Source organism: Marmota flaviventris, chromosome 5 (assembly GCF_047511675.1).
Source record: "Marmota flaviventris isolate mMarFla1 chromosome 5, mMarFla1.hap1, whole genome shotgun sequence".
Taxonomy (NCBI): domain Eukaryota; kingdom Metazoa; phylum Chordata; class Mammalia; order Rodentia; family Sciuridae; genus Marmota; species Marmota flaviventris.
The window spans coordinates 65,096,748-65,110,807 of NC_092502.1; the positions used below are offsets into that span (position 1 = coordinate 65,096,748).

At 34.7% G+C, this 14,060-nt stretch overlaps 1 protein-coding gene across 5 annotated transcripts in view; it reads right to left on the reverse strand.

Moving 5' to 3' along the window:
* The window catches only part of Rbm27 (RNA binding motif protein 27), a 76,220-nt gene that overhangs the window by 46,408 nt on the left and 15,752 nt on the right, over positions 1-14,060 (reverse strand). For 3 of the 5 annotated variants that reach the window (XM_071612265.1, XM_071612266.1, XM_027927736.2), the window contains exons 3-7: positions 11,073-11,197; positions 5,137-5,228; positions 4,286-4,479; positions 3,232-3,495; positions 842-1,135 (exon numbers count right to left, since the gene is read on the reverse strand). In XM_071612265.1, coding sequence (XP_071468366.1) covers positions 842-1,135; positions 3,232-3,495; positions 4,286-4,479; positions 5,137-5,228; positions 11,073-11,197 — 969 coding nt within the window. The remainder of the gene's footprint in view (positions 1-841; positions 1,136-3,231; positions 3,496-4,285; positions 4,480-5,136; positions 5,229-11,072; positions 11,198-14,060) is intronic. The other 2 variants (XM_027927738.2, XM_027927737.2) reach the window with 1 other exon arrangement.

Genomic DNA, 14,060 nt, shown 5'->3' on the forward strand with positions numbered 1-14,060 from the left:
AGACCCTAAACAATTCAGTGAGACCCTGTCTCAAAATAAAATTTAAAAAGTGCCAGGAATTGGGCTGGAATTGTGTCTCAATGTTAGAGTGCTTGCCTAGCACATGTGAGGCACAGGGTTCAAATCTCAGCACCACATAGAAAATAAATAAATAACGGCATTAGGTCCATCTACAACTAGGGAAAAAAAAAAAAAAAGTGCCAGGGATGTGGCTCAGTGGTTAAGTGCCCCTGGGCTCAATCTCTAATATCAAAAACAAATAAAATCTTCTTTTATTATTAAGGAATTCCACACAGAAATACAAATTAGTAAAATGATTTGACATTTGGAATTTACTTGAGCAAAAACCCACCAACCCAAAAAGCTGGGGGATGGGGGGTGGCGCACCTAAATACTGATAATCACTGAGGCTGGATGATGGTACGTACATGTAGGGTCTATATTTGTCTTCTACCGCATGTATGTCTGAAAATTTCGATAAAAACTGTTAAAATGTCATTTGAATATTCTTGAAGAGGTTTGCTTTGAAGACTGGAAAATTTCATTAAATTACTAGCATGTTCTCTCTCTTGCTATCAACTAACAAAATTCTGACCATAAGTCACTATATGATAGGCTACCATAAGCAAAATTTACATTGCTAAGGTATGACAAATAATTCCATGCAACAATGGATGGCAAAAAGGAAGCAATGGCATCTTAATTATGGGAATATATTCCAAATTCTATCATTACTTTATTTTTCAAACAGTTTAAACAGTGTCAATTTTACCAAAAGGAGGAAGTTCTGAATAGAATTCACCATCAAAAAAAAAAAAGGATTCAACTAGCATGTACTTACTTGGTATGGGAAGCACAACAGAAGGTGGAGGTTGACCATGTCCTTGTGGAACAGGAAGTCTCATACTATGGCCAGGACCTGGGCCTGGGCCTGGACCAGGGCCTGGGCCTGGGCCTGGGCCTGGACCAGGCCCTGGCATTGGAGGCATTAACATTCCAGGAGGTGGTGGAGGAGGAAGCCCAGGAGGAGGGGGTGGGAAAGGAATCATACTTGGCAGAGCAACTTCATCAACAACTAGAGGATCATTTCCATGATCAAACTGACAAAGGTCCCCCAGTACACAAAATCCTCTTTCTGTAAGAATAAAAAAAGAATCTTATTATGACCTACTTACAGATCAGAAAATAAAACAAATCCCTGAAAAATCCACCATTCTGATTTAAGAAGGTTTTCTCTAAGGAGTCTTAAAGTCTTCTTGGTGTCATTCTACTAATCAGCATATGTCCTTGAAGCAGAAAAAGGTGTATTCTCTTCTTTTTATACTATAAGACTGACTTGTTGAGATAACAAATAACAGGGAAGAATAAGCTACTAAGTGCAATGAGATTAAACCATTTGCTATTAAGTTTTTATAATAAAAACTCAAGGTATTTTTTGGTACTGGAAATTGAACCCAGGGGTACTTTACCACTAAGTCACAACTCTAGCTCATTTTTATTTAATGAAAAACAGTCTTGCTGAGTTGCTAAGAGTCTCACTAAGTTGCTGAAGCTGGCATCAAATTTGCAATCCTCTTGCCTCAGCCTCGAGAGTGACTGGGATTACAGGTATGCGACACCAAAACAGGCAAAACTCAGGTATTTTAAACAAATATCAATTTAGAGAAAGCTTATGGAGGAAAGAGGATAAATGTATTGAACTAGATGACTTAATTTCAATAATCTATCTTCATAATGTTATTCTAAAGTGACCATTCTTTCTGTATTTGCAAACTGAATTTTTGGTTTACAATATTCAACTAGATAGGAGAAATAACTTTTAATGTACAACACAAGATATCTGTGATTTACAACAAATAATTGAATGCTTCAAAATAGCTAGTAGATGTAGCTAATAAAAAAAAAAATAGCTAGTAGACAGGATTTTGAATGCTCTCAGCACAAAGAATAAATGTTAAAGTGATAAACACACCAATTATCCTGATCTGACCATTCCATTCTATATACACAAACTGAAATCTCATTTTACCCCATAAATGTGTATAATTACTGCCAATTAGAAATAAAAATATATTCAAAAATAAATAAAATATTAAAGTAGGCACTATATACTAGTATTTACTACAGCACTGTTTTATAACAAAAAAATACTAGAAACATCAAAGCATGCATCAATAAGAAATAGGTTGAACATATTTTTGTACAGATAGAGCTATAAGAAGCCTATAGAAATACTGAAGAAATTCTTTTTGTATTAATACAGGATAACCATCAAGAAATACTAAGTAAAAATACATGTGAAAGTATGAAGAGAATACTATCATTTATGTAAAAAAGAAAGTAGGGGAAATTAAGTTTAAGATACATATACATAGAGCATGTTTAGAAAGATATATATAAGAAACTGACATCATTAAGTTGGTCTTGGGAAGGAAAATTCAGAAACAGGAGTAATGAGATTTTTAACACCTGAACAATAATTTCACTCTATTCCCCATTACAAATAAATAAAATGTAAAAATACATGCATTCAATATAGAGGAAAAATGAGGGCATGGAGGTTTAGCTCTGTTGTAGAGAGAGTACTTGCTTAGTATACACAAGGCCCTGAGTTCAATCCTCAGTACCTCAAAATAATAATGATGATGATGATAATGACCTGATGATGACAACAATGCTATGATGTTTCTGTTTTGCTTAAAATAATACAAGCGAGGGAGAAGTGCATAGGGTCTAAATAAAAACAAGATTGCTAATGAGTTGGTAACTGTTGGAACAAGGTGATGAATATTCAGAGTCAATTATATTTTGTCAAATTTATAAATATTTATTTCCATAATAAAAATAAATAAAATACGCACATGCTGATGCATTCATTCAAATGGAAAATCAGCAAATCAAATTTCTAAATGTGCTTAGTAACAAATTCCCAGCACCAAACAATATTCAAAAAGATTAAAATTCCTAGTATCTACCAAATTTTATGGTATACTTACAATGTTTTATGTAACAATAAGAATAAAAACTAAAAAAAGGGTCAAATTTAAATATTCTCTTGTCAAGAGCCAAAGCACTATATAAAACAGGTATATAAGCATATCCCAAAAGAGACTCTTTCATTAATCCCTTTAACAAAAATATGAGCTACAATGAAAAAGTATGCAATATAGGCAACATTTGTTTTACTAAAATATTTTCAGAAACAATATAAAAGAAAGTCATAGTTTTTACCATCATAATCTCTGCATCGCCTCTTTGGTGGTGGGTTTCGACCAAAAGAATTGGAAGAGCTATGATTGTTATAATAATTAGACCAACTCTCAGTTGTGTTTTCAGAATGGTGAGCAGGTGCAATCACAGTAACAGTGCTGGGAATAGATTGTGCCCCAGAGGAATACTGCTCAGAAGAGTTTGGAGGTGGTGCAGACACAGGCACATAAGAACTCTCCAGGTCATTCCTTTCACTCTTAAACTTTGATCTTTCCCTGTGTTCTGCTTTAGAGACAAAATAAAAACAAGAAACAAAGAAATCACACATTTTACGTTCCTGAATTTGTTTATTTTCTCACAGAAAGGAAAGATGAGAACATTAAACTTACAAAGCTATCTGTATTCCAAAATGCCCTTGTTATTAATTTATCCTAAAAGCTAGATCAACTTATTTTCTTACAGAATAAGCAAGATGAGAACACTGGAGTAAACTTACTAAGCTATCTTTCTATATTCCAAACTGCTCTTGTTAATTTATTCTAAAAGCTGGAACATGAATAATGTGACATGTCTGATCTATAACTTGTAAAACATCATCTTTTATAATAATATCAACATCAACAACAATACGAAAAAGGGTCAGTTTCTACTAATATTTAATAGGAATTATTCAAGTTAGGAGACCAGTGATTAGGATCTTTTCAATTTTATAAACTTTAGGCAATTGATATAAATCAATTATATTCACAAAAAACACAACAAAAACCAAAAGCAGGCAACCCTCTTCCTCAATAGCTTTGTTGATGAAAGGACATTTTAAAAATTACACAAAATTACTTAAGTCTAGACATGTACTTTGATATCTTAAAAATAAATTCTTTTTAATCAATCGCCTATGATTCCAACCCAATAGAACCCTATCTTTCTAACAAAAATCAATATTCAGTTTTTTGAGGTAATTCTAGTTTTTATATTGTTTAGGCATACTGAAGGTACATTTGGCTTTAAGGGACTCTCATATACCCCCATGACATAAGCAATAAAACTTTTAGGGGGATACCTCTTGTCTACTCACCAACATTCCTATTTGGATCCCGGTCTTTGCTGCGCCCCCTACTTCGGCTTCTACTTCGACTCAGGCCTCGGCTCTTACTCCGGCTCTTACTCCTGCCTCTTCTCCAGTCATACTTCTCACGGTATAATTCATTCCGTTCATAGTACCGGTCATAGTCCCTCCACTTGCCATCTTCTCTTTTTTTCTCACGTGTCCTATAATACACAGATATAAAAGCCATATAAAGGCTATAAAATTGAAGTCTGCCAACAAATCCAGAATATGAAATACTCTCAAGTCATCCAAACTCATAACGTTTGTGTTTTTATAGGAAAGTGTAAGACGATATCACATAATTCTTCTAATCTATCATATAAGAAGAAAAAAATATTCCCACCACAAGTAAAATGGGTGGGGTGAAATGAAAAAAAAAAAAAGAGAAGAACCCAAAGTATAGAAAGAAGGGGGGGAGCAATTTAGAAATGAAACAGAAACAAGGCTCAAAAACAAGTTTTCCTAAATAAAGACCAGTATTTTGGAGATAAGTTCTTGATTCTACACGTAAACAACCACCTGTAATATAAAAATGATATGTATAATTTTAATACTGAGCACCCCTGACCAAATGGAACATTTCTTTATTACTCTCTAAGGAGACTGCTTCCACCCCACTGAGCTCTTGGGGAAAGAACATAATGATGATTGTTTATAAAAGAAATAGAAAGTAAGACAAAGACAAAAACAGAAAGATAAATACCATTCTTTCTTTTAATGTATTTAGAGAGAGGAGTTGGTACATTTAAAACTCCTTTTAATGCCTTACAAAGCAACTAAAAAAATATCAATGTCTTCCTAATTAAAAACAAACAAACCTTCGTTCACCAGATTCTGAACGAGTCTTCTGGGGACTAGGATATTTCTTTTTTCTGCCATCTCGCTCTTCCTCTGCTGGTTCCTGAAAAACCTATATAAAAACATTCATTAAAAATAAGAACAGTTCTTATATAAAATTACAAAACAAAGTCACTTGATGACCTTTCTAGCACAAGAGGGGACAAATATACATATTGAAATACTGAATCAAAACATTTTCAGGGACTGGGTTGTAGCTTAGTGGTAGATCACTTGCCTTGCATGCGTGAGGCACTGGATTCTAATCTAAGCACCACATAAAAAACAAGTAAATAAAGATATTGTGACCACCTACAACTAAAAAATATTTTAAAAAATTCCAAAAAAGTTAGGCAATAGGAAAAAACACTCAGATTACTTTAACAAGCACTTTATTAATTGTTAAGAGATGAAATGGTAATAAAGGATGAAAACAAGCAACTCATTCTTCTTTGTTTTTGTTAACAACGCCTTTATTTTTTATTTTATTTTTTTTAAAGAGAGAGAGAGAATTTTAATATTTATTTTTTAGTTTTTGGCGGACACAATATCTTTGTTTGTATGTGGTGCTGAGGATTGAACCCAGGCCGCACGCTTGCCAGGCGAGTGCGCTACCGCTTGAGCCACATCCCCAGCCCCAAGCAACTCATTCTTTAAACTGAAATAGAAATAGTAGATCACTAAGCACCATAAAGTAAAATAGTTTTTATATTCCTAATTATAAAATATATTCACATAAAGAGGACTTTAGATTTATTTAATAGAAAAGGTTTCAGAAACAGTTAATTTAATGAATGCTATAAAAAGAAGTTATTGGGCTAGGGATATAGCTCAGTTGGTAGAATGCTTGCCTTGCATGCACAAGGCCCTGGGTTCAATTCTCAGCACCACACACACACACACAAAAAAAAAAAAAAACTACACTATTTCAAGTAAATTATAGAAAAGTGGTTTTGGAAAATAATGGAAATGTTAAGGCTTTATTTAGGCTTTATTTATTTAGTTACTTATTTTTGCAGTACTAGAGACAGAATCCAGGGGCACTATACTGAGCTACATTTCCAGCCCTTTTTACTTTTCGAGAAAGGGTCTTGCTAAATTTTTCTGGCTGGATTCAAACTTGCAATCCTCTTGCCTCAGCCTCCTGAGTTGCTAGGATTAGCGGGTATGTGCCATCAAGCCCAGTTTAAGGCTTCTTTTAAAGCCTAACAATCAAGAGGGACCAGAAATAAAAAGAGAACAATTGGGCATGGTGGAACACACCTGTAATCTCAGAACTCAGAAGGCTGAGGCAGAAGGACCACAAGTTCAAAGCCAGCCTCAGCAATTTATCAAAGGCCTTCAACAACTTAGCAAGACCTGCCTCAAAATTTTTTTTAAAAAATAAAATATATGAATAAATGACTGGGGATAATACCTCCTTGGTAAAGTACCCCTAGGTTCAATCCCTAGTACCAAAGGAAAAAGAGAACCAGTCATCTTATTATCTTTAAACAAGTTGCTCTCAAACCACAAATATAGCCTTCACTTGAAAAAGGTGACAAAGTCATCTGCAAGAACTAAACATCTAACGCAGAAGCTTACTTATAAACAAATCTCAAAGTGAGTGAACAGACCAGGAGATGACAATTTAATTCACACAACTAAAATACAGCCACAATGGCAATGATGTGGCACCAGCAAAACTATATAATCACTACACTGTATTTAAAAATCATTCTCTCTACAATTTAAGAGAAACATAGAAGATGTGTTACACCATTGGAATACAATCAGCTAAACCCAGACAGTAAATAAACTCCACAGGACAAATGACTGAGTTTCTCTAAAACACAATTAAGAAAAAACAAGGGGTGAAGAAAGGAAAAAATGTGGTCTGCTTCATAAATCATGGCATATATCCTTTGTTGTTTTTTCAGCATCAGGATGAATTGTACCAATGATCCAATTCTTTCACCTGGTTCCTCCTGTGATCAATAGTATAATTATAAAATACCTAATGGTACAATGCAGCTGAGGATCAGGGAAGACAATTAAGATGGACAGTCCATAAATTTGTTTCATACCCTGCTTACAGTAACTGCATCCACAGACCAGAAAAAGAGATAATTAGCCAAAGATATGTGCTGCTTCAAACATTCCTGCTTGACATTAGCTAACAGAATTACATTAGATTATTTTATTTAGGCACTAATATGTGAACTATTATTTATGTCAGAAATCATATAACAGTTGAATTTATTTAAACATCAATTTATTTTTAAGCATTTCTTGTTTCTAAAATTTAAGTTAAATTTTAGAATTTAATTCAATTTAAATTAAATTTTATAAACAAGAAATGCCATCAAGTATTAGCTGGAGTAGCTCTATATAGAAGATGATATTCATTTTTCACAATTTTCAAAATTAAGATTTATTGGACTGGGAATGTGGCTCAGTTGTAGGATACTTGCCTGGTATGCATGAAGTTGTGGGTTAGATTTCCAGAACCGACAAAAAATTAAAAACCAGGATTTACTTCAAAAATACAAATAAAGACTGGGAGTAATGGTGCATGCCTATAATCCCAGTTGACTCAGGAGGCTACAGTAGGAGGATCCTGAGTTTGAGGCCAGCCTTAGCAACTTATTGAGGTCCTCAGCAACTGAGTGAGACCCTGTCTTAAAATTAAAAAACTAAAAAGGCTTGGGGATGTGGCTCAGTAGTAAAGTACCTCTGGGTTCAATCCCTAGCACCAAAAAATAAATATATAAGTACACAAATAAAAGTGAATCTAGCCAGGCATGGTAGCACATGCCTGTAATCCCAAAGACTCAAGGGACCGAGGTAGGAGGTAAGAGGATTGCAAGTTATAGGCCAGCCTCAGCAACTTAGTGAGACCCTCAGCAACTTAGCAAGGCCCTGTCTCAAAAAAGGACTGGGTATAGCTCAATGGTAAAGGGCCGCTGGGTTCCATCCCCAGTACCAATAAAAAAAATTTTAAATCCAAAACTATTGTATGGATGTTAAATTTAATGTAATTGATAATGGAATTATATTTAAAAGAATAATATTATTCTTTTTTTTGGGGGGGGGGGGGGGTGGGTACCGGGAAATAAACTCAGGGGCACCACCGAGCCACATCCCCAGCCCTATTTTATATTTTATTTAGAGACAGGATCTCACTGAGTTGTTTAGAGCCTAAGTTGCTGCGGCTGGCTTTGAATTCAAGATCCTCCTATCTCAGCCTCTGAGCCACTGGGATTACAGGTGTGCACCACTGTGCCCAGCAAGAATAATATTCTTATTCTAAGGAAATACACGTGTTAAAAGGTGAAGCGGGGCTCAGGCTATATATAGGTCAGCAGCAGAGTGCTTGCCTAACATGGGTGAGGCACTGGGTTCGATCCTCAGTACCACAAATAAAATAAAGGCATTCTGTCCATCTACAAGTATAAAAAAAATAATAACTTTTTTAAAAAGGTGAAGGGTTATATCTATGACTCACCACCACTAACAACAACAATAAAAAGTTACAGATATAGACCTGCAGAGAGCAAACAGAGCAAATCTTCAATAAATATACCTTGCAAATGTCATATGGGAGTTTGAGTTACTATTCATGTTGATTCTTATGTCAGTTTAAAATTATTTCCAAGTAAGGAATATCATTGGGATTTTGATCAGAATTGCATTAAACCTGTACAGTGCTTTTGGAAGTATGGTCATTTTCATCTGGAAAAATAAGAGACCCAGAATAGCTAAAGCAGTCCTTAGCAGGAAGAGTGAAGCAGGTGGCATCACTATACCAGACCTTAAACCATAATACAGAGCAACAGTAACAAAAACAGCATGATATTGGTACCAAAACAAACTGGTAGACCAATGGTACAGAGCAGAGGACACAAAAACTAACCCACAAAATTACAATTATCTTATATTAGACAAAGGTGCCAAAAACATGCATTGGAGAAAAGATAGCCTCTTCAACAAATGGTGCTGGGAAAAATGGAAATCCACATGCAACAGAATGAAATTAAACCCCTATCTCTCACCATGCACAAAACTCAACTCAAAATGGATCAAGGACTTAGGAATAAAACGAGAGACCCTGCATATAATAAAAGAAAAAGGAGGCCCTAGTCTCCATCATGTGGGATTAGGCCCCAACTTCCTTAATAAGACCCCTTTGGTGCAAGACCCCTTTGGTGCAAAAATTAAAATCAAGAATCAATAAATGGGATGGACTCAAACTAAAAAGTTTCTTCTCAGCAAAAGAAACAATCTGTGAAGTGAATAGAAAGCCTACATCTTGGGAGCAAATCTTTACCCCTCACACAACAGATAGAGCACTAATCTCTAGGGTATATAAAGAACTCAAAAAGTTAAAAACTAAAAATACAAATAACCCAATCAATAAATGGGCCAAGGACCTGAACAGACACTACTCAGATGATGATATACAATCAATCAACAAATACATGAAAAAATGTTCATCATCGCTAGCAATTAGAGAAATGCAAATCAAAACCACTCTAAGATTTCATCTTACTCCAGTCAGAATGGCAGCTATTATGAAGACAAACAACAATAAGTGTTGGCAAGGATGTGGGGAAAAAGGTACACTCATATACTGCTGGTGGGACTGCAAACTGCTGCAGTCAATATGGAAAGTAGTATGGAGATTTTTTTGGAAAATTGGGAATGGAACCACCATTTGACCCAGCTATCCTCTCCTTGAACTATACCAAAAGGACTTAAAAACAGCATACATCAATGTATCAGAGACACAGCCACATCAATGTTTACAGCAGTACAATACACAATAGCTAAACTGTGGAACCAACCTAGATGCCCTTTAATAGATGAATGGATAAAAAAAAAATGTGACATATATACACAATGGAATATTACTCAGCAATAAAAGAGAATAAAATCATGGCATTTGCAGGTAAATGGATCAAGTTAGAGAAGATAATGCTAAGTGAAGTTAGTCAATCCCAAATAACCAAGTTTCAAATGTTTTCTTTGCTATAAGGAGGCTCATTCATAGTGGGATATGGAGAAGAAGCATGGGAGGAATAGACAAACTTTAGATAGGGCAGAGGGGTTGGAGGGAAGGGGGAGGGGCATGGGGTTAGAAACGATGCTGGAATGTGATGATCATTATTATCCAAAGTACATGTATGAAGACCCAATGTGATGATCATTATTATCCAAAGTACATGTATGAAGACATGAATTGGTGTGAATATACTTTGTATACAACCAGAAATATGAAAAATTGTGCTCTATATGTGTAATAAGAACTGTAATGCATTCCACTTTCACATATAAATTAAAAAAGTGAGACAGAAGAAACCTGTAGAACTGCTTCTGTAATTCATGCAGCCTCATTAAAGAATTCACATTCCTCTCATATGCTGTTATCTATATATGAAAGGAACTGAATGAACTCTAAAACTTCCATCTTGGTTTAAAAAATTAGGTATCCATCTATTATCAGTCTTTATATGCCAATATTGTGAAGCCATTTTTGCTTTTCTAATATTGACAATGATGTTTATAATTAAATTAACCATTTAAAACAACTATGTGGTTTAAAAAAATGTCTTCTTTACATATATGAAAAGCTTTACCTAATGATTTCTTTTCAGGTTTCATTAATACTTTATTTTCAGCGAAACATCCATATTTGATGAAATTTTTTCTAGAAGTCACTGGATTTAAGATTTCTCTGAATTCCTCACTACAAGTATGACTTTGAGCCCTAAATAAGTTCTCTGAAATTTTTTCAATTTTCAAGAAATCCTAAGTATCTGCACCATGCCCCAAACACAAAAACATCAATCAATAGATAATTACTTCTAAAAAGCTCAAATTACAACTAAGAATACTTTGAGAAGTTCCCCAAAGCAAAAGAATAATTTTACATTACCTCTTCTTTAATTTCTTCCTTTTCTTGGACTAGTGGTTTTGGTTCAGGTTTAACTGGTTCCAAAGGTGGAAGGTAGTTCTTAGTATAGAGACTTTCAAATAATTTGTCCACAAAACCTGAAGTTTCTGAGAAGAAATAATATTAAAGTGTTATACAAACAAAAAAAAATTTAAAACATTGTTAGCAAGGTTCTGGAAAAGAAACAATTTCATACACTGCTGATGGCACTAAAACACAACCTAACTTAAAGCAAAGAATCCCACTTCCAGGTTTTATTTTTTTTTCCTTTTCCCCAAAATATAGGGGAATGATCCCCGGGTGCTCTACCATTGAGCTCCACCCTCAGTCCTTTTTATTTTTTATTTTGAGAGTCTTACTAATTTTCCCAGGCTGGCCTTTAACTTGAGATCTGCATAACTCAGCCTCCAGAATAGCTGGGATTACAGGTGTGCAACACCACAACCAGCTCACGTCTGGGTTTTTTAGTCCCTCTGACATAACTAAATGTATGCAAACCATATCCATGGAAGAATATTTCTTGGAGTATGAAACAGCAAAAGACTGGAAACAACTCCAAATTTCCATAAAAGACTAGTAAAATAAATTATGGGACAATCATACAATAGAATACAAAACATCTACCAAAAAAATGAGTACTGATAATACCAAGCCTCAAAGACATAAGATTTTTTTTTTCTTTCTTCTTTCCCTCCCCCTATACCTTACCAGCAATGTAGAATGCACCCAGGGCCTTGTACACTGAGCTCTGGCCTCAAACTTTCTTATCCTCCTCCTTTTTTTTTTTTTTTTTTTAATATTTATTTTTTAGTTTTCGGCAGACACAACATCTTTGTATGTGGTGCTGAGGATCGAACTCGGGCCGCACGCATGCCAGGTGAGCGCGTTACTGCTTGAGCGACATCCCCAGCCCCTTATCCTCCTTCTTTAGCTTCCAAGCAGCTGGGATTACAGGTATGGGCCACCCTGCCCAGCTCATTACAATATTTTTATGTTTACCTACATAAAAAAACTCAAAGATGTAAGAACTGGCAAAACTATGTAGTATAGGTGGTATAGGGATGCATGTAGAATAGTTAAGAGTATTCTCATGATATATCTTCTTTGGGGAGGAGATACTGGGGATTGAATCCACAGGCATTTTACCACTGAGTTATATCCCCAGTCCTTTTTATTTTTATTTTGTGACAAGGTCTCACTAAGTTGCTGGGGCTGATCTCAAATGTGTGATCCTCCTGTCTCAGTCTTCCAAATCCCTAGAATCTTAGGGGTGCACCATCACACCTGGTTTTAATATATAATCTCAATTAAAGACATAAGTCTAGAGGTGCACTGTCCAATAGTTGAATATGGCAACTACTTAACTACATGTGGCTGTTTAGATTTGGGTTTAAATTAATTAAAATTAAATTTAAAAATCAGTTTCTCAACCATATAAACCCATTTCTAACACTCAATAGCCACAAATAGCTAAAGGCTACTAAACTGGAAAATACATATATAAATCATTATCTACAGTTGCACAAAGTTCTCCTAGACAATGCCAATCTAAAAAGCTATACACAACAGTGATTTCGTCTCTGGTGGTAAATTTCTGGCTGTTTCTTCTCTTCTTTTTAAAATAAATTTTATAGGGAGCTGGCGATTGTGGCTCAGCACTAGAGCACTCACCTCACACGTGCAGGGCCCTGGGTTCAATCCTTAGCACCACATAAAAATGAATAAATGAAATACAGGTATTGTGTCCAACTACAACTAAAAAAATAAATACTTAAAAATAAATACATTTTTATAGGGCTGGGTTTGTGACTCAATGGTAGAGTACCTGCCTACCAATGTGAGGCACTGGGTTCGATCCTCAGCACCACATAAAAATAAATAAAGATATTGTGTCCACCTACAACTAGTTAAATAAATAAATAAAATTTAGAGTTCTTCCTCATGTGTATTATTTTTAAAGTTTAAAGAATTACTAAAAACTTTTGTAGTTTTTTTTGATAAATGCTTATTTATTTTTTGCAATATATTTTTATTGGTTCTTTTTAATTATATATAACATTATGATTCTTTTTGCATAATTATAAAAACATAGAATATAATTTGCCCTAATTCAGTCCCTAGTACTTCCTCTTTTCCCCCTTTCCCCTATTCCCTTCCCTGTACTCTACTGATCTTTTTGATATCATAGTTTAACTAGTGTCTTGTGGATACACACAATGATATATACCACATTTTCTTTACCTAGTCATCTGTGAAGATCACCTAGTTTGATTTAATAACTTGACTATTTTTTAAAATATTTTTTTAGTTCTCAATGGACCTTTATTTTTTGTTTATTTATATGTGGTGCTGAGAATCGAACCCAGAGCCTCATACATGCTAGGCAAGCACTCTACCACTAAGCCACAATCCCAGTCCATGGCTTGACTATTGTGAATTATGCTACTATAAACATTGATGTGGCTATATCTCTACAGTATGCGGATCTTAGAACTTTTGAACATATAATAAGAAGTGGGATATAGCTGGGTCATATGGTGGTTCCATTCCTAGATTTTTAAGGAATCTCCATACTGCTTTCCAGAGTGGTTGCACTAATTTGCAGTCCCACCAATAATAAAAAGAACTCAAAAAACGTAATCCCCAAAAAACAAGTACCCCAATAAATAAATGTGCATAAAACTAAACAGATACTTTTCGAAAGAAATACAAATGACCAATAAATATATGAAAAAAATGTTTAAGGGGCCGGGGTTGTGGCTCAGCAGTAGAGTGCTTGCCTAGCACATGTAAGGCCCTGGGTTCAATCCTCAGCACCACATAAAAATAAATAAATAAAGGTATTGTTTCCAACTACAACTAAAAAATAAATATTAAAAAGAAAAAGGAAAATATCTCCAGCAATTAAGGAAATGCAAATCAAAACCAAGTTGAGATTTCATTCATATCAGTCAGAATGGCAATTATCAA